Consider the following 21,356-nt stretch of genomic DNA (forward strand, 5'->3'; position numbering starts at 1 on the left):
TTAGAATATTAGCCGCAAAAGCTACTAATGGATATTAGTAGCTTTTGCGGCGGTACCGACAAATGCGGGGCACGGGTAGTAATAATGAATATAAGTCAAAACTGCTGAATCGATTTTAATAATTTTTTCAGTGGTTATATATTTTATACCCGAAGCCGGGGCGGGTCGCTAGTTATAATATAAGAGACACATACAGACCCCAAAATATTGATACCGAAGTAGATTTAAAATTCTGTAAAGTAGATCAAAAGTTCTAAGCTACAATTCAACATCGTCAGCTCGCTCACTGCTGGAAAATATAGAGCTTATTTTACGACATCAATGAGAAGGGTTCAAATATTTTTTGTACTTGGGTTTATTGAAATAGCTTTAATAAAATATAAGATGTAGACCTATGACGATCACATAAATGATCAAAGTAGGATCTCAGACAAAAAACAAATTATTTGGTCTTTTTTGCTCTATAATAATAAATCGCGCGCGGGTCCGACTTGCACTTGGCCAATTTTGTTCCTTAATTTAATTAAAAGCATAAAAGTGGCTCTTATGTTGACTGTATGGGACTATGGGAGTGAACAAGACTAATAATAATATGCCAACTTACCAACAACCTACGTAATTATTTACTCTGCAACCTACATTGCATCAAATCGTCGTATGTGAGAATTAAGTTATATATGAGAATTAATAATTGCATAAAATGCAATCTCTTTACACTTTAATTTTAAATGCCTTCACGAATTTAATTCATAAAAAATATTTTTTTTATAAAATCAAATATTTGGGTTTTAGGACATATATTTTTCATTTCGATCAATATTATTTTTTCTGTAAAGAATCCTTAGTTATTTCCTCTCGTGATGCACCAAAATCATGGTGTATCTATAAATCTGTATCAATCCGCATGATAATATTATTTTTACGTTTTGTTGTGCAGATTTTACTACCCCAGTGCTAAGATGCCATGATTCTTTTCATTGCTATGGATTGGACATGTTCAATAAAATAACATAATATTATCATTTTACAATGTTTCGACACATACGTCATAATCTGTCTCTGTGTAGCGATACTCTGGACATTGTTTTCTGACTTAGCTGTAATAATGAATATTTACATATTTTTATGACTTTCAAACCTAATGATCGTTTGGTGGATGAAAATTATCAAATAGCATCTTATTAGGTAGTCTCTTACGAAATTATTAGGAAACAAAACAATATTGTAATATTTGTAAACCAAAAATGTTGACTAGGTTCCGAAAAAAAACCCAGTCTACTGACTAGTGCTCAAGACGTCAAATTACCGCGCTGTATTGTACTGGTATTCCACTAGTTAGACAAGTGTGACGTATTGTAATTATATCAAAACATAGATATATATACGAAAAAGCACTGGCAAATATTACGAAACGAATCAATGGTAGGGGACCACGGCAATTCCATACAATTTCTATACCTAAGGAGCTCTATCCAGTATACTGGGATATATTTGTGAACATACTTCTATAGTAGACAATCAGTCACTGATTGACAGATTTGACTGAATGTCATTCAACCATTATCTATCAATACGCCTGTGGATTTATTGTGGCAAATATTCAAAGCAATATTTGCTTTTGAATATCAACAATTCGTCTGAATTTGTGATCTCAACGATTTATCATTTATTTTTATTATTTTTATTATTTATCAAAAAACGAAGACAATGGCTGCCTTCGAAATCATAATTTAAACATTTTGGCATAAAAATATTTTTTCCTGTATTTGTTTTCGCTGAATGCTAGAAGAAATAAAAATTTGAAAGTATTATTTTTTAACACACTTTTTCAGTGGTAAAATGGATATAAATCAAAATTTGAGACAATGTCTACCTTAATAAGGAACGTAACAAACCTACAAAAAATGTTTGAATGCTTATAATTACTTCTGGTCAGAGATTTATCGAAAATAATAACATGAATTTGCATAGCATAGGGCCTTAAATCACATGAATATCAAATCTAGTGATAGACCAAAGTTTTCGCAACTTGCGACCCTTAAGAGCTGCGATGACTATTTCAGCTCTAATTTAACTGTAGGATAGACACCCTTTACAATCAAAATATTAATAACGATAATAGGTTAAAGAAAATAAGGCAACAAAACTTATCCACACACCTACTGCAGGAAATAAAGCAACAGTGTAACTATAAAAATATATTTAACATCTAACATCTAAAATCACAAGTTCGCAATAAGCCCCTTAGCGTTGCTGTAAGTCCCGGCGAAGAAGAGCAGCACACCGACGATGATGACGGCAACGTTCTTCCATAGACGCCACTTGAACCTGCCAAGTCCAGGGCTCTCCCAGACAACCAGAAGATCGATGCATGCGGGGAAGATGAAACCCATGTTGGAGAGGCAGAAGGCACCCAGCTGGAAAAAATATTAAAATAATTGGAAAAGAACGAAGTTACATAAAAGGAAGAAAATGGGAAGGAAATGTAAAGAAAAGGAAGGAAATGGGATAGATAGAAGTGGAAAAGAGACTAATGGAAAAGAAAGAAATGAAAAATGAAAATTAAAAAGAAGCAAATGGAGAAGAAACTAATGAAAAATAAATAAATTGAAAAGAAGCAAATTGCTACGTATATGGCCCATTGAAATCCGCAACGTTGCAATAGTAGCAACTTCACTACAATGTAAATAACATTGTAGTGAAGTAGATTACAGTCAAACAAATAGTTAAAGTTAAATTAATGAAGAGTAGGTGAAAGATTATTCCAAAGTTTATGGGCATCAGAAAACTTTGTAAAACGTTCATTAGATTTTCTCGCAATTAATGAAAGTGACTGAAAATGAAGATAATTAAATTATGCCATCTTTGTGAAAGTGAGAAATAACTGTATACTGGTACAGCGACACATGTTGAAATTGAACATTAAATACTTATTAACTTTCATGCTAGCAAGACTTAAATAGAATGCTATTAATTATTATAAATGCAGCTTCTGTGCAATAATGAATGCAATAAACATTCGTTTATCTTATTGAAATGAAATCGGATCTAACTAAGGTAAGATTAATGACATATTGTGTATTGTAACTAACGATATGTTGTGTGTGTAAACTTTTATTTACGACATATTGTATGCAGGCTACTGAACTTATAAATGGATGGAAGAAAAATGATTTGGAAAAACCAACGATATTTGTTTACAATTTAATCTAAAAGAAATTAAACGTGTAAACGATATTTGTTTTAACGTAATCTAGAAGAAATTAAACGTGTAAACTGTGTATAATAATGTGACAATGATAAGTTAAGATAATCAACCTGCGCTGTTTTATGAAATACTAGAAGTTTCGAGGGAGCCGTACATTTTTTCGATAAAAAGTAGCCTAGGTGTCCTTTCCTGTATTCTACTCTAAATATGTTATAAATAATTTATAATAGGTTCAGTAGTTCGTGAGATTGGCCTTTTCAAACAAACACTTTAGCTCTATCTAATAATAAATTCTCGTGTCACGGTATTTGTGCTTGATCTCCTCAAAAACGGCTCAACCGATTAAAATTATGTACATTTTTATATTGATACTAAAAAAATATGTGACAAAACAACATTGCCGGGTCAGCTAGTAATAAAGACAGTATAATATTTTATGACAAAATAATACTTAAGAGAGAAAACAATGAAACAGATACAAAAGGTAATGAGGACACCAGAGTGATAAAAGACGCTACATCAACTTACCAATCCCATCAAATTCCCAATGTTGGGGAAAGCGATGGCAATGCTGGTAATAATGATGACGGAGATTGCTCTGTAAACCCTCTCCCAGAGCCAGTGCTTCTTGACGTCGTGCCAGCCGCTCATGTAGTGCCAGACGAGGTTGAAGGGCGCCCAGAAGTTGAGAGCGAAGGTGATGAAGATCATCACACCCATGAGGAGTTTTAATACTGTTGGGAATCTGGAAGTAGATGATTTTAGAGACATTTTGATTCAATAGAGGATTGAATAATGAATAGAGAAAAATCATGCTGAGCATCTAAATGAGCATTGTAAAATGAAGGAAATAAGTGAACTTACAACAAGGAAATAGTAAGAAAGAGTATAGAAAGAAAAATAGAAGATATATAAATGTGAATAGATGCACGTTGTAAATTATTTACTACGTATGTCTTAAAAAACCTACAAAAATCTGAAAATTTGCGAGATGTAGATAGCAAAGAGTAATAAGAAACAAATTACAGTAAACGAAGGTATTTCAATTAAATATTCAACAAATGAAGGAAAATGAATCCTTACATTTCAGAGGGGAAATTCAAAGTGACCGGTGACGTAGATTGCTCTCCGAAACCCCAGTAGCCGAAGAAACCGACGAGAATTAGGAACGATACCACTACAGACATACCTGAAAATACAACCAGTATTTGAAATATACACAAGAAGTTTTGTGCTGATAACCATGAAGGTGGCATAAATACAACTAAACAATTAGGTGCGTACTTCAAAGTTCTAGGTATGATTCCTCCAATTGAATCGTGAATTAATATATAATGGGATATTAATAGACCAGATTGGTGCAAGGCCTGAGTAAAACTGAACATTACTGTGAATAGTACTGTGATTGAAAACAAGCTACTAGAATGCATTGTAATTTTTATCCTAAGGACATTAGAACAGTAGCAGAGAAAGAGACAGAAAAACAATAAAAATATTTTACCTACCCGCACACAAAACTAGCGGAAACTTCTTCGGTTCCCTCATATTGTTCTCAATTGGCAACGAAACTCCAATTCCCTCCATACTGAAGACGACTATGCCACAGAACTCGAAGAACCCGACAGCGTCCTTGAAAGCTGGTACAGTGGATAAAGCAGGAGCAGTCTGAAGACCGTAGTACACTGTTGCGACTACACATACCACTGAAAAAGAAAATACCGTGTTACCAGTCTGCTTTCTGATTTGGGTTACCAAAGATCCTCGAAGGTTAATATTTTAGGAAACTTTCAAATGTCTTCGGATTGATGAATCGTGTTAGATTACTCGGATTTCAAAGTGGTATTCTTCTGAAAAATGCGAATTAAGCTAATCGCACTTATTGCTAAATGCGCCGGGTACGGTGCGGACGAATGTGCGAGGTTTCTCATCATTTCATAGAACGAATTCTAAAATGGTGCTCGTTCGGCGCGTTCGTGCTGATAAATGTAACAGCTCAAAATATCATTGATATACAAACAATTTCTTAAGGCTGTTTCACCACTTTCTGATAAAGTGCCTAATAGGCTACTCACACCTTTTTTGACAGATTCTCCATACTTGATCTGTCAAGTTAATTGGTGGATAGCCTTATCAGGAAGTGGTGAAACAGGCCCTTAAACATTCCAGAATCAAACCAAATTAAAATCAAATTACGCCAAACCGCAACTTACCGATAAACACATCAGCTATCAGCGAGAACGGTGCTAAATACTTTAACGTCGTGATCATACACAGCACCAATATCGGCAGTAGTAGAGTCAGTACGTATAGCCTCAGTTGGTCTATGTCCCCCGTGGGTAGGCCTTCGGAATATTCTATCACCTCCTTTATGGTCTTGGCTATGATGATCTGGTAGACGCAGCACGCTCCGAACAGATCTATGCAGATGATGAGGTCGACTGCGTACCTGGAAATGTCAAATCAAAAATAAGTCTGGTATTCGGGTATTGCCGCAATAAAGATATTGCGTAGCATTTTTTAACAGCTTATCTTATATCTTTAAACGAGCAATTCTTGTATATATATATATGTGGGAGAGCCATGCTTCGGCACAAATGGGCCGGCTCGACCGGAGAAATACCACGTTCTCACAGAAAACCGGCGTGAAACAGCGCTTGCACTGTGTTGCACACCATCCCCTATTACCCTATTCCCTCTTAAAGGCCGGCAACGCACTTGCAGCTCTTCTGATGCTGTAAGTGTCCATGGGCGATAGAAGTTGCTTTCCATCAGGTGACCCGTTTGCTCGTTTGCCCCCTTATTTCATAAAATATATATATATATTATATATATATATATATATATATATATATATATATATATATATATATATATATATATATATATATATATATATATATATATATATATATATATATATATATATATATATATATATATATATATATATATATATATATATATATATATATATATATATATATATATATATATATATACGATTTTCATGAAATTTAGTATATAGGAATCATTTTTAAAAAATGTCTTTTTATTCGTGTTTTATCGATAATCGATAAACTGAAAAATATGACTCTTCCTGACGTCATCTATAATTGGCGAATAATAATACTATTTTGTTAGCAACTAATTGTTTTAACGACCAGCAGATGGCGTTATTAAGTAACACGAAGTCAATGAGTGTTTGCCATACCGAGCAAAGCTCGGTCATCCAGGTACTGCTATTAGGTATAATTCGCATACGTCTCGTCGCAAGCACACAAACACCGTACCGAAGTCTGGCAACGCCGCACCGCTATGCCGATCGGAGTAGGGGTGTGTTATGTTTTTTCGTTACGGAATTTCTTGATTCGGTTACCGCGCTTAAACCCCGCGATAAAAGCTATGCAAAAGCTTGAAATATTTTCATTTCAAGGTCTTTGCTACATGCAAAAAAATTAAAGTTTTGGTTACCTTGAAAAAAAATTAAAGGTGTTATTAGGAAGGCTTTAATGATTGGTGGCTCTATACTCAAATCCAATATCTAAATAAAGATATCCAAGATCTCTGTCTTTGTCGGTCATATGGCTTGAACTCCGATTTGCCAGGCAAAGCCTTCAGGATGTGTATCGTAATTCGCTGTATAAATATTATTCCAGTCATCTTTACCTGAACCATTTGCTGTATTTCCTCAGTTTGGGGAAAGGTCCAACCTCCAATGATGCCTCTGCCAGATCTGGATACGACATCTCAGGTAAATGCAGCCGTTTGTAAAGTATCTGGGCTGACTTCACAAGGATCTGGAAATGTAGAAAAAGATTTAAGTCTAGCTAATTGTTTTCTAATCAAAGAATTCAAAACTTTAGAGTGCGCTGTATATTTGACAGAAAAAATGTTTATCAGAAAATAAAATGTTCCATATTTGCTTGAGACCATAATGCTTATCCAATGGGGTAGGATTATTATTGGTGCCTTTAGCTGGTTATGATAATAAAGTAATAACGTGTCCATATTTTGTATTGCACACACACTTGGGTACTATATTATGACTTCTGCAAAGACCAGCTTTTTAAAATCGTCCACCGACAGCGAATTCAGCATGTAAGCTATATTCCTCTTGTCCATGACAACTTACACGAACGCAAAAGCTTGCCTATAACAGCTGCTTACATGAACACAACAGCTCGCCTATAACAGCTGCTTACATGAACACAACAACTTGCCTATAACAGCTGCTTACATGAACACAACAGCTTGCCTATAACAGCTACTTACATGAACACAATAGCTGATGTAGAAGCCGAAGATGATGGTGACCACCAGGGAAGTCCAAAGCCCACATTTCATGTACGCTTCGTGGATGCCTAGGATCCCGCCTCCGAGGCAGCCCTTGATGAGGTGGCCCGTGGATTCGAAGGTGCTGGAAGCAGGGAAGTTGAAAAGTATAAACCAGGGGTTCCCAAACTTATTTTGTCTGCCGTCCACTTTGAAAACAAATTGCGTTTTAGCGCCCCCTTGGTATCATTTGAAAATTTATCCAGGCATCCAGATGAAATAAATTAACCCCCAAGCCTCTACACAACACCCCTATTTTTTTTCTGGGTCCCACACCTTGTGGATGGGAAGGGAAGGGAATAGGGGAGGGTAGGAAACGAAATAGGGTAGGGGATTGGGCCTCCGGTAAACTCACCCGGCGAAAGACAGCGCAAGCGCTGTTTCACGCCGGTTTTCTGTGAGAACGTGGTATTTCTCCGGTCGAGCCGGCCCATTCGTGCCGAAGCATGGCTCTCCCACGTCTTTACGACCAACCGCTAAATCGATTTTGCGGAAATTTGGTGTGGTGATACTTTGAGACTCGGGAAATACTTTGTGTTAAAGGACACAGCATACTTTTTATCATGGAAAAATGTACGCTTCCCGTGCGGCAAACGAATGTTAGCACAACGTGCGTGAGAGAGCCATGCTTCGTTACGAATGGGCCGGCTCGACCGGAGAAATACCACGTTCTCACAGAAAACTGGCGTGAAACAGCGCTTGCGCTGTGTTTCGCCGAGTGAGAGAGTTTACCGGAGGGAAGGGAATGGGGGAGGGTAGGGAATGCCCTACCCTCCCCTATTCCCTTCCCTTCCCATCCCTACCCTCCCCTTTTACCCTATTCCCTCTTAAAAGGCCGGCAACGCACCTGCAGCTCTTCTGATGCTGCGGGTGTCCATGGGCGACGGAAGTTGCTTTCCATCAGGTGACCCGTTTGCTCGTTTGCCCCCTTATTTCATAAAAAAAACAACGAAGGCTACGGGCGTCACCTAGTATTATAAAGTTTACAGTCCCATAACAAAAAACATTGAAGCAACACACTCAATTATTCGCTTCACGCCTTTTAATGAAACACATTGCGGTGGCATTGAAACCTCTTGAAGATAATAAGACAATGTCACAAAAAACATTGTGATAAATGAGAGCATAACGACTGATACACTCTAAATGGTCGCTGTTGCCTGTTAAGCATTAGTGTCCTAACCCACAATTTTTTTTGTTGTTAAATTTTGAATGCAGTCTTGTTCTAAATCATCTACAGAACATAATTGCATTCATAACTCAATACGTAATTTTTGTGTGGGTTAGTACACGAATGCTCAGCGTCCTTATATACTAGTTTGGGTCGCGCATACTTTTAAGATTGCTGGGCAAAAATGGAATGAAAGGAGCCAGATTTTAGTTTTAGGTTAAGAGCAAGTTACACGTTCTTTTTAGGGTTACGTACCCGAGGGGTAAAATCAAGACCCTATCCATACTTCCATACTAATATTATAAATGCGAAAGTGTGTCTGTCTGTCTGTTACCTCTTCACGCCTAAGCGGCTGAACCGATTGGGCTGAAATTTGGTACAGAGATACTTTGAGTCCCGGGAAGGGACATAGAATACTTTTTATCCTGGAAAAATGTACGGTTCCTACGCGATAAACTAATTGATAAAACGCAACGGAGTTGCGGGCGTCATCTAGTTAATAATACAACAAATACTAAAAACAAAATAAAGCAAATATTTGGGTGTGCCTTGTAGGCTTGTTGCAACAAAAGTGATTTTTTGCCCCTTTTTTGCTCAATGGTAATAATGGCAACAGCAGGCTTAGCATGGCTATAGTAGAAATACGAAAGAATAGATACGCTGACAGTTTTTGCGATGCAAACTGACAGATTTCCTTTGTTAATCCATCACTTTGTCTACTTTCCCCACTGCTGATCTCCATTATACAAGTACGTTGGACTTATGGTACCCACCTGCCTTTTGTGCCTATTTGAAGCGGAATCAGCGCCTCCAATGCGGGGGAAGAGAACTAAATCTGACGTAACTTGCAAATGGCCGCTTAATCGCTATTGGTTGTAGAAACTAGTATTAGTTCCAGGTACTCCCACTACTGCTATCAGCGCCAATATGGCGACTTTCAAAAGTCATTTTTACGTCAAATTTAGTTATCTTACCCCGCATTGGGGGCGCTGATTCCGCTTCAAATAGGCAAAAAAACCAGCAGTCATTTCAAAGAGTATCGTAAGTCCAGGGTACCTACTTGTATAATGGAGGTCAGTGACTTTACCGTAAGAATAAACCTTTCCATAGGGGTCTTGGTAAGCCTGCAGGTAAGCACTTGAAATAACTTACTTGGTAGGTCTCGCGATGGTCCTATGTGCTGCGAAGTCATATTCCTCCTTGTCTGCGTGCACCACATACTTCTTCTTCTCCGGTGGCGGCTGAGGAGGTGGCTTGGAGACTCCATCCAGCTCCAGATCTGTCTGAATCAAGATTTATTTAATAACCACATGACGCCCGCAACTCCGTTGCGCCAAAACTCGTTTATCGCGCGGGAACCGTACATTTTTCCCTAGACAAAACGTATCCTATGTCCTTTCCCGGGACTCAAGTATCTCTATAGCAAACAGCAAAATCGGTTCAGCGGTTTGGTCGTAAATATGCAACAGACAGACGCATTTATAATATTAGTTTTGACTTAAGCCAAGGCACAACAAAGGCTCTAATGCAGGGGTTCCCAAAATAATTTTGTCTATTACCCACATTGCGAAAAAAATATGTCTTAGCGCCCCCATTGTTTCAATTTAAAATGCATCCAGATGAAATAAATCACCCCCGAAGCCCCCCGCACAACGCCCCCATTTTTTTCTAGGTCCTACATCGCCTTTAGAACTCCAGCACCCACAAGGGGGCGTTATCGCCCACTTCGGGAAAGGCTGCTCTAATTCCAATGGCGCACTACTTTTTACAGCGGGTTTGTATTATTCCAATCTAGTGCTGGATTGGTACTGGAATAAAGTAAACCAGCCATAAGGCATAAAATAAGGCATGTATAGATATAACTGTAGGCTGCTCTAAGAATTCCGTTCAGTAGTTTTTGTGTGAAAGAGTAACAAGCTTTTACTATTATAATATTGATGATTTATCCTTTTATAATTTATTTTTATAAGCGACACAATATTATGTGCTGTACTGATTTTTATGTTAAGGTACTTAACGTAGACAATAAAAGATATTATAAACAACAAAAAACCTTAAAAAACTTGAAGATCGTTCTGGAGTAAAAGTGAGGCTTTTTCCTTAACATTGGCACACAAATAAAGAATGTTTCGAAACAATATCCTTGTAAGGTATAGTTCATACACAGTATGTATTTTATTAAGGTCGCTGCAGATACTCAAATTACGGATAAGACGTATCAACACTAATATTATAAAGACAAGGTATCCAAGTTTTAGAGGTAATTAGAGTTGTAGAGAGGGAATTAGAGATAATAGTATAAGTATCTATTCATTTGCACTAAAATATAATAATAGTTTTAATGAAATTTTGGAGACATTGTATAAGACAGCTGATATTAAGTAGGTATATTAAAATATATTTTTCGGAATTGTACCACCTGCAACTTTTCGCCATCGCCCCACGCGAAAAACATACCATCCTCATCACCTCGATGAGTGGCAGTCTTCCACAGTGCGTTTTTCGCGTAACTTTCTGCCGCGCACTGTAAAACTCTGGAACGAACTGTCACCAGCAGTATTTCCGGACCTATACGTAATACGACCTGCAAACCTTCAAGAAAAGAGCGTATTCTCTCTTAAAAGGCCGGCAACGCGCCTGCAGCTCTTTTGATGTTGCGAGTGTCCATGGGCGACGGTAGTTGCTTACCATCAGGTGACCCGTTTGCTCGTTTGCCCCCTTATTTAATAAAAAAAATTAAGGCCAACCCCTGAGCAAACGACCTTGACCATACATTTGCCGCGTTGCCGAGATCGCACCAAAATCATCCAAAATCCAATTTTTTTACCTATCTTAGTTCAAAATTGACCTAAAAAAATTCAAACGGCAAGTAGATAATGAAGGTGTCGATCTATTGGCGTGTATCTTCTAAACATATTACAAAACAAAGTCGCTTTTTTCCCTCATATCCCTTTGTTCCCTTTAAATAATCTTTAAAACTACGCAACGGATTTTGATGATTATTTCAGTGTTAGATAGCCCATTTATCGAGGAAGGCTATAGGCTATATTTTATCACGCTAAGACAAGTAGGAGAATGTGGAAAAAATGGGGGAAATTATATGAAAGGGCTTATCTCGCGAAGTACTGGAGCAATTTTTATGTTATTTGGCACAGTTAAGAAGTAGACCACGTGAAGGATTATAGGCTATCGATTTTAATCATTTTTTCAGTGGCTATATATTTTATACCCGTGCGACGCCCTGGGCGGGTCGCTAGTTTTAAATAAATGTAATTTGTAAATACTAGGGAGATACTGAATGTATGATTGAATTTAAATACATTGGAAGCTGATATCATGATATAATAATACTCATGATAAACAAAAATAGAAAATTACTAACGGATAAAGTATGGAGGGTAGATGGAGGAGAAATCTTATATATATATATATATATATATATATATATATATATATATACTTCCGTCGCCTAGGTAGGGGATTGGGCCTCCGGTAAACTCACTCACTCGGCGAAACACAGCGCTAGCACTGTTTCACGCCGGTTTTCTGTAAGAACGTGGTATTTCTCCGGTCGAGCCGGCCCATTCGTGCCGAAGCATGGCTCTCCCACGTATATGGGGGATATTTGAAAAAGTGTCCAGCTGTACGCAGTAAATAACAGTTGAAAAATCCTCCAAGAGTGGCGCCAGCTGCAGCATAGGGTATGGAATGAATGTAGCCGTTGGTGACAAAATATAAATTGAAGTATATTAAAATATAACCTAAAAGAGCTGAAATAAAAGCTGCTAGATGATTTAAAATTTACCCTGTTGCTACTGTAGCGCCACCCTAATTTAACGCATTTCAGCGGACACTTTTTACATACAGAGATAGTTCTCCTCCATCTACACTTAGGATAAAAAAATATTCGTAATGTGCGCCGGTTACTATTTCATAATTGGAGTTTCATTGGCGTGAAACAGCGCTTGCGCTGTGTTTCGCCGAGTGAGTGAGTTTACCGGAGGCCCAATCCCCTAACCTATTCCCTTCCCCTCCCTACCTTCCCCTGTTCCCTTCCCGTCCCTCCCCTATTACCCCATTTCCCTCTTAAAAGGCCGGCAACGCACTTGCAGCTCTTCTGATGCTGCGAGTGTCCATGGGCGATGGATGTTGCTTTCCATCAGGTGACCCGTTTGCTCGTTTGCCCCCTTATTTCATAAAAAAAAAATACTTTGTCGTAATTCGCTAATTTATTTTCATAATGAAAGAAGAGTTCAAATTTTTTGTTTGAGTTTGTTTTAAGATTTAGATATTGATGTTTTATCTACACTATCTACGTATGTTCACTACGCAAATAAATTAGTAGCGTAATATTATTAGATACATCATGTACATAATAATAAGAAACTAGCTGACCCGGCAAATGTTGTTTTGTCATATAAATTATTTCTAACTAGTGAATATAAAAAGTTGATAAAAACCTATTCTCAGGCCTAAAGAATGTACCTACACATATACAAAATTTCATTATAAAATCGGTTGAGGCGTTTTAGAGGAGTTCGCCCACAAACACTGTGGTCTGTGACACAAGAATTTTATACAGGCGTAACAAAACAAACCAGCACTGAAACACCAAATTTTCACGTTTGTATGAGCGAGCGCCCGAGCGTCACGACTTTCCCCATAAAAAAGTGAAAAAATAAAATTGTCTTTCAGCGCTGCCACTTTCACAGTGAACTCTCTATAAGTAACACGTACACACCGTGAAGTATTATCAGTTATCACTTAGATTTGTTACACCTTGTATCAGATGTATTGACATCGTGGCGGTTTACTTTCTTAAAGTTGGTTTAAAAATATCACACATTGCAAGAAAGACGACCTCTGTGGCTCAGTGGTGCGCGCGTTGGTAGCTCAAGCCGGGGGTCGCGGGTTCGAATCCCGCCGACGGAACAAAAATATTTTCAAAGTTCCTGGGTCATGGATGTGTATTAAATATGTGTATCATATAATAAAAATCTTAAATATATGTATAGTATAAAAAGTATTAAATATATATCCATTGTCTGTCTGTAACACAAGTCCTTTAGGTACTTAGCACGGGGCCAGACTGACGTGGTGTGAAGCGTCCATAGATATTATTATTATTATATTATTTGATTGTATTTTTTTGTGTTTGCTTCTACGAATAATAAAAACTAAGGAAATGTAACTTCCATTTATTACTTCAAAGTTCAAGCCCGTCACAGACTTAGCTATAATATAATATATTAATATACCGTACTATAATATAAGTATATTATAATAGCTACCAGAAATATATATTATAGCTGAGTGTGCGGTCACGCGAAAATTAGTATAGAAAATATATAGTAATATGCCTAGCTATAAAAATATTAATATAAATTATAGCTAAGTCTGTGACGGGCTTTAGCGGTTTTGAATCATGTTCCTTTTCGCACACTAAAATATGGCAATAGCAATGAAACACGCACTCAAAACGAAATAAAGCCGTTGACATGGGCGTACCCAGGTTCTGGTGCCAGGGGGGGGGGTCACCCAGGTTCTGGGCCAGGGGGGAGGCAAATCAGATTTTTCATAAGCTAGGTGTTTATAAAGAATAAAAAATTTATAATTTTTAGTTGTAAAAATATTGTATTGCAAACAAATGGCAAAAATTCGTTCTTAATTTTTAATTTTTATAGATAAAAGTACTAGATAATATACTTAGTAGGAACGTCAACATGCTCCAGGGGGGGGGCCGCTGCCCCCCCCTCGGTACGCCCATGGCCGTTGATATTAATTGTCACTTCTATATTTACACAAAATTGTGTACCGAATACATGCATAAAGTATGCATGTATTCGGGCCACATTTTGTAGACTCACGGACAATTTTTTTGACACAGTCTTTCTTAGTTTATATTATTCGTAGGAATCGTAGGTTTGCTTGTTTAAATCGAAGAAGTAGAAGCTCCAACTACTGGATTGAATACGATGCACCTGCAGTTCCTCTGATTTTGCGAGTGTCCATGGGCGACGGTAGTTGCTTTCAATCAGGTGACCCGTTTGCTTGTTTGCCCCCTTATTTCATAGAAAAAAGACCACTAGAAAAGTTTATATTGATGCCCCAATGCGTGGGCATTGGGGCATCAATATAAACTTCATTGCTCGGCGAACGGTACATTTTTGCATTATTATCTTTGCTCTATCCGGGACTGATATTTTTCCCATAACAATTTTTTTTCAAAATGTTGAATCCTGAAGGGGTCAGACAGACGAACTTTCGTATTGATAATGTTAGTATTGATTTGGAAACTGGATATACCCAAACCTGTATAAAAACTTTCGATTTGCGTAATTCTAAGCTTCTGGGTCAAAATTATTTATAATGCATCCTTATTAATAATAAAATAAATGCCAACATAGCTCTGTTAGTTTATCGCTAGATTTAGTTTACAGATTGAGGAGAATACCAAGTGAACTGTAATTCTTTAATATCTGGATGACCTAGTAATTTCGCTTGGTATAAAAAATGTGTTAGATACAGACTTCCAAAAAAATCAATTAAGGCAGAAAAACATTTTTTTTATGAAAGAAGGGGGCAAACGAGCAAACGGGTCACCTGATGGAAAGCAACTTCCATCGCCCATGGACACTCGCAGCATCAGAAGAGCTGCAGGTGCGTTGCCGGCCTTTTAAGAGGGAATAGGGTAATAGGGGAGGGTAGGGATGGGAAGGGAAGGGAATAGGGGAGGATAGGGAAGGGAATTGGGCCTCCGGTAAACTCACTCACTCGGCGAAACACAGCGCAAGCGCTGTTTCACGCCGGTTTTCTGTGAGAACGTGGTATTTCTCCGGTCGAGCCGGCCCATTCGTGCCGAAGCATGGCTCTCCCACGTATTAATTGGCCCTAACCTATCTAGATTGATTTTTCATCTCCAAAACCATACAAAATTATTGAAACCATAAAAAACACAAAATTTCATCGAAAGCGTTAGACCCGCTACCGAGATCGTTGGTATAAATAAATTAATATAAAAGTATTGCTCATTAATTATAAGAATTTATTAGTAATATTAGTATAGATATTCAACTAAAATCTCTGCATTATTTATTGTAAAGCAAGTCTTTCGGTCACTTCGTTTTGTTATATTATAAACCACATTATAAACTTTGTAAAATGCATAAAGTTAATATATTCAGCTAGGTATATTAACTTTATGGTAAAACATAAAGTTAATATACCTAGCGGAAAGCTTCTCTAGAAAGAAAGGCCTGAGCAAGAGAGATATACTATCAGTAACACTGCGTGGTAAAAAGAGACGTGTGATACATGACAGCAGCACTCTTTTTTGACGTCCAGTCGGCACGTGCCGCACGTTGACAATTTAATCTCATAGAATTCATGTTCAATCATGCTTGTGTAAGTGTATACGTACACACAAAGAGAAACCAATTTCGGTTTCGTTTGACAGCTCGAGATTGTTGCTCTATTCCGCTAGATATATTAACTTTATAGTAAAATGACTTTCGGAAAATGCAGAAAACATTCGAAGTAAGTTTTAACCACAGCTTTTTTTGAAATTTCCGCCTCTCGAAAATTAATGCTTGCACAGGAAAATACTTATATTAATCCTCATTTACTTACTCTATCAAGGTAATATAATATGTGCTAATACCCTTTAATAGTAGGTTTATGTCGGTAACACTTAAAAGATAATCAAGTAGGTAGGCAAGCCATCATTATGTTTTTAGTGCATATTACTAGTAGGCCAATTCCTTGGCTTGAGTCAAAAAAGTTTTAGAACCGCTGGTCCTAATTACAGGTATACTTTAAACCAGCGATTCTCAAACTTTTTTTGTGGTGGAACCCTTTTAGGAATCAGTTTTGACGGACTTTCTAAAAATATTCTTGTATTTGAATTAATTGTCTCCATGCTGGTGTCTGACGACATTTCTAAAATAAATTTATGTAGCGCTCGAGGAGCACCTACAAGACCTTTGCAGAGCCCCAGGGAGAAAACATTGAGAATAAGTACGGTAGTTGATTTTAACGAAACAATCTTGCAATAATAATAATACGGTTAGTAATAAGGTTGCCTGGAAGAAACCGCTTTCAGCGGTAAGACCGCCTGTTTGTACAGGTTCCTATACTGTTTTATTTGAAATTGTAATTTAATTAGTTTGAATAAATAAAGAATTTTCTATCTTTCTATCTAATTCCTATCTTACGCATCTCTCAAAGTATCTCCAACCCATCTTAATCGGTTCAACCGTTTAGGAACCACATAACACCAGTAGCCTTAGCACGGCCACCAGTAGAAATGCGAAAGTATGGACAAACTGTGGAAATAAACTAAAGATACCGTTCCGATCTTTACCGCGGCCATTCGCGACCGACAAAAATTCAATTAAAATGCCACTTTATGACAGACTATAGTCTGTATATGTCATAGAGTAGGATATTATTTGAATTTTTAGGACTAAAAAGAACGGAACGCTACCTTAAGTTTATCTCCACAGTTTGTCCATACTTTCGCATTTCTACTGGTGGCCATGCTTAGGCTACAAGTACTGTGGTGTACACCACGGTAATAAGCCTGAGTGGTATCCTTTTCTACAAAAGACATAACAATACACTACTCGTATGGCTGACCCATAAGCACTATGAAGATGTCCCCATAGTTTACGTCCTTACGTTATGCATACCTACTGTCTTATCACCGTGTCTCATGTATTATTCCTTCTTTTTTTATTTTCTCTTTTTTTATAATTTTCTGTCTTGCGTAAGTATGTGATGTTTTTAATTTCCTTTCTTTGTATTGTAACCTATTCATTGATTGTAACGTTTAATTTATTATTGTAATGCTGTGTCATATTGTCGAATAAACATTATTATTATTATTATTTAAGGGCGTTCGCCCACTGCGACCTTTAGTAGCGATGCAGCCGCGCGACTATGAAGCGCACGAACTGCATCACTACTGTATCAATGCAAATAATATAGTCTGTCAAAGAGTGAAGAAATTAAAAAGTGGCAACATCGTAGTGTCATCCCTTTTTTCTTAGATTGATTTGTATTTTCATTCATTCATTTGAAAGGGATGACACGACGATGTTGCCACTTTTTGATTTCTTCACTTTTTTGACATACTATAGGAGGTACTAATTATGTATTCTGTCATCTGTGCTATAGGTGTTGCATCGCTACAAAAAAAAAAAATATCCACAGCCGAACATAATATAACCTCCTCCTTTTTGGAAGTCGGTTAAAAAGTCGCAATGGGCGCACGGCCTAAGAGTGAACAGACGGACAAACTTTCTTATTTAAAATATTAGTTAGTATATTATCGTCCTTAAAGTGCACACGATCGGGTAAGGTGCATAAAAACAAGTTTGACTTGTTTGCCAAAATAAGGTTTTGGTGAAACGCAGGTTGTAAGTTACACAATACACAATCATAATATTATCCTTACTGATATTATAAATGCGAAAATGTGTCTGTCTGTCTGTATTTTACCTCTTCACGCCCAAACCGCTGAACCAATTTTGCTTTCGGCAAGCGTCCCAGCGTCACGAGTTTTCTCATAGTGGAAAAAAATTTTGGTCTTTCAGAGCTGCTACTTTCACAGTGAACTCTCTACAAGGAACACATACAAACCCTAAAGTATTATCACTTAGTTTTGTTACACTCTGTAGTTTTAACAAAATAAATGTATGTATATTTTTAGTAATTTAACATTGAAATCCTAATACTTACTCATATAAAACTCTCATAAAAATTCCAAAGATTTATAAGATTAAGAAAACACTTTTATACGTGGGAGAGCCATGCTTCGGCACGAATGGGCCGGCTCGACCGGATAAATACCACGTTCTCACAGATAACCGGCGTGAAACAGCGCTTGCGCTGTGTTTCGCTGAGTGAGTGAGTTTACCGGAGGGCCAATCCCCTAACCCCTACCCTATTCCCTTCCCTACCCTCAACTATTTCCTTCCCTTCCCTACCCTCCCCTATTACCCTATTCCCTCTTAAAAGGTCGGCAACGCACTTGCAGCTCTTCTGATGCTGCGTGTGTCAATGGGCGACGGAAGTTGCTTTCCATCAGGTGACCCGTTTGCTCGTTTGCCCCCTTATTTCATAAAAAAAAACTTTTTTAACGTCGAAATAAGGCTTAAGCATATTTGGATAAAACTCAATTTTTTGCACAACCTACATTTTTTTATCAAACGCCTTTATTTTAATATTCTTCTAAATGTTTACTAATATACGATCACGACATCACATCAAGATATTTTATGTATAGTATTTGGGGGTCCGGACCCCCCCATTACTGTCCATCTTGTGAAAATAAATACTGTGGAGCGTATTACTTTTTTTAATAAATATATTCAACATCCCGATTTCCGATACTTATTCAAATTTTAAAAAATACTTTTGATTTCCTAAACAACCAACTCGCACTTGGCCGTTTTTTATGTTACGGACCCCCCTTACAAAAGCTATATATACGCCCGTGACCAAAATGTACACAATATTTGCAATAAAATGTACACAACATCTGCAACAAAATATATACACAACATTCGCAACAAATTGTACACAATATTCGCAACAAAATGTATGACAATGAAACTTACATTCTGCGAAACCATCTCACTACTCTGCCATCACAAGACTGACTTATATCAGAACGAGTTTAAGACGCAATCACGGAAAATGAACGGGATTTCACCGAACACACATAAAACTTAGTTTTATAAAACTTAGTTCCCATTGAACGCGTTCATGCTGCGACGTGAATCTCGTTTTGTTTCGATTGGATATCACAAACTTCTTTTGATCGCGATTATTAAATCTAAGTTTACGTGACGTCACGCGATTATTTTACATGTTTTCATCATTTTAAAGCCTTTTCACGTCAATTTAACTACAAAATAGCAAGAAACGATACATAAACTTACAAACGCATGTGTCAAAACTGTCATCTTGACATTTCTTTTGTCTATGTTTTTCGTTCCGCCATGAGTCATGACAAGGCTTGAACGGGTTTTATGACGTTAAACTTCGGACTTTGGGCGTTCAGAAGATAAAACTCGGATTTGCTGTGAACGTGTTCAGTTTATGCTAGTGAAATGCATTTCGATCGCGTTTATACGTTTTGAACCGGTTCAGAGTGCTTTGAACGCGTTCTATTTCTTTGGTGAAATCGCCCCTTAAGGAAAGATAATGAAGAATGGATAATAATTTTTTTGTCTCCCGAAGAGGCAAATTTTAAATTTTTGGCAGTGCTACCAATATGCAAGACAAAAATTCGGTATTGTAAAATGCATACAAATTTTGTCTTTACTATATTTTTTAGGGTTCCGTACCCAAAGGGTAAAAACGGGACCCTATTACTGAGACTTCGATGTCTGTCCGTCTGTCCGTCAAAAACACAATTTTTTACTGTTTTTGCTCTATAATGGTACGGAATCCTTTGTGCGCGAGTCCAACTCGCACTTGGCCGATTATTTATGCTTAGAATAGGTACTTTTCAAGAAACCGAAGTAACAACATGTTTTGGAGAGGTAACAGGCAGATTAGTACTTTAATAGCATTTTTTCATGAAATAAGGGGGACAACGAACAAACGGGTCACCTGATGGAAAGCAACTTGCGTCGCCCATGGACACTCGCAACATCAGATGAGCTGCAGGTGCGTTGCCGGCCTTTTAAGAGGGAATAGGGGAGGGTAAGGAAGGGAAAAGAAAAGGGTAGGGAAGGGAATAGGGTAGGGGATTGGGACTCCGGTAAACTCACTCACTTGGCGCTGGTTTTTGTGAGCCCGTGGTATTTCTCCGGTCGAGCCGGCCCATTCATGCCGAAGCATTACTCTACCACGTAAAATTTTTAATATGACTAAAGCGCTCATAGAGGCATTGGGGCGCCTCGCTAAAAACATGACTCTACTAGTCACATTCGGTTAAAACACAACGGAACTGCTTGCTACTTAGCTGAGTTATCTTATATTATTCTTATCAATTTGTTTATAGAGCCTTTACAGAGAAATAGAGACATTGAAACAATAACAAGGTAACATAATGATACTGTGGCCTAAAGACACAAATAAATTCATAACTAATATTATAGACAAGAGGACGACAAACAGACAGACAGATAGACGGACAGACACACTTTCGCAATTTATAATATTAGTATGGAAGTATGTGTGAGAATAATGCGTGGTGGCCAAAGGAAGATCTGCCGACCGAGTGGGCTCCGGCCCACTCGGTCGGCAGGCAGGTCACAGTGAAGTTGCTGCACGGGATCCAGTGAGTCGGATAGTGGCCGTGCAGGGCCGATGCTACGTGCTGACCAGGAAATATGAGCTCTGCTTGCTGACCGGTCGAACATGCTTGGTCCGCACACAATGGGTCGGCGGTCCGGACATAGGTCCGGAAGCAGACCGCAGTCCGTCATTTGGTGAGTGGTGACCCTTGATCTAGATATTTATAACCCCCGATAAATAAGAGGGGTGTTATAAGTTGAAAGTGTCTGTGGACTCTAGTTTCTTTTGTTTGACAGCTGAAATGATCGAGAGTTTTCTGTAGTTTATCATCATCAGCCTGCTAATTGCTGGAAAATTTCAGGGCCCTTCCACACGACGTTTTTTTACGCTCGT

At 37.8% G+C, this 21,356-nt stretch overlaps 1 protein-coding gene across 2 annotated transcripts; it reads right to left on the reverse strand.

The window, feature by feature from the left end:
• Positions 1-2,185: 2,185 nt before the first annotated feature.
• Positions 2,186-19,357, reverse strand: LOC121738049 (proton-coupled amino acid transporter-like protein pathetic). 2 transcript variants are annotated; one of them, XM_042129863.1, is made up of 9 exons: positions 19,334-19,357; positions 9,864-9,994; positions 7,481-7,625; positions 6,875-7,005; positions 5,419-5,654; positions 4,714-4,911; positions 4,292-4,397; positions 3,737-3,953; positions 2,186-2,417 (listed from the first exon to the last, which is right to left on the reverse strand). In XM_042129863.1, exons 1-9 carry the CDS (start codon positions 19,346-19,348, stop codon positions 2,223-2,225), a joined length of 1,374 nt encoding a protein of 457 aa, XP_041985797.1. In that variant the 5' UTR covers positions 19,349-19,357; the 3' UTR covers positions 2,186-2,222. The 2 variants fall into 2 exon arrangements, with proteins under 2 accessions (XP_041985797.1, XP_041985799.1); XM_042129865.1 differs by lacking the exon at positions 19,334-19,357 and adding an exon at positions 18,453-18,486 and having other exon boundaries at positions 9,864-9,990.
• Between the last annotated feature and the right edge of the window lie 1,999 nt (positions 19,358-21,356).

This window comes from Aricia agestis, chromosome 22 (genome assembly GCF_905147365.1).
Source record: "Aricia agestis chromosome 22, ilAriAges1.1, whole genome shotgun sequence".
In the NCBI taxonomy this organism is placed as follows: domain Eukaryota; kingdom Metazoa; phylum Arthropoda; class Insecta; order Lepidoptera; family Lycaenidae; genus Aricia; species Aricia agestis.

What these genes read in the sequence shown, in the direction of transcription:
- LOC121738049 (XM_042129863.1), bottom strand. An exon ending in ACCATCGCGAGACCTACCAA is followed by an intron (nt 7,626 to 9,863) that starts GTAAGTTATTTC and finishes CCCTGCTTCCAG; the next exon opens with CACCTTCGAATCCACGGGCC. An exon ending in GATAGCTGATGTGTTTATCG is followed by an intron (nt 4,912 to 5,418) that starts GTAAGTTGCGGT and finishes TTTCTTTTTCAG; the next exon opens with TGGTATGTGTAGTCGCAACA.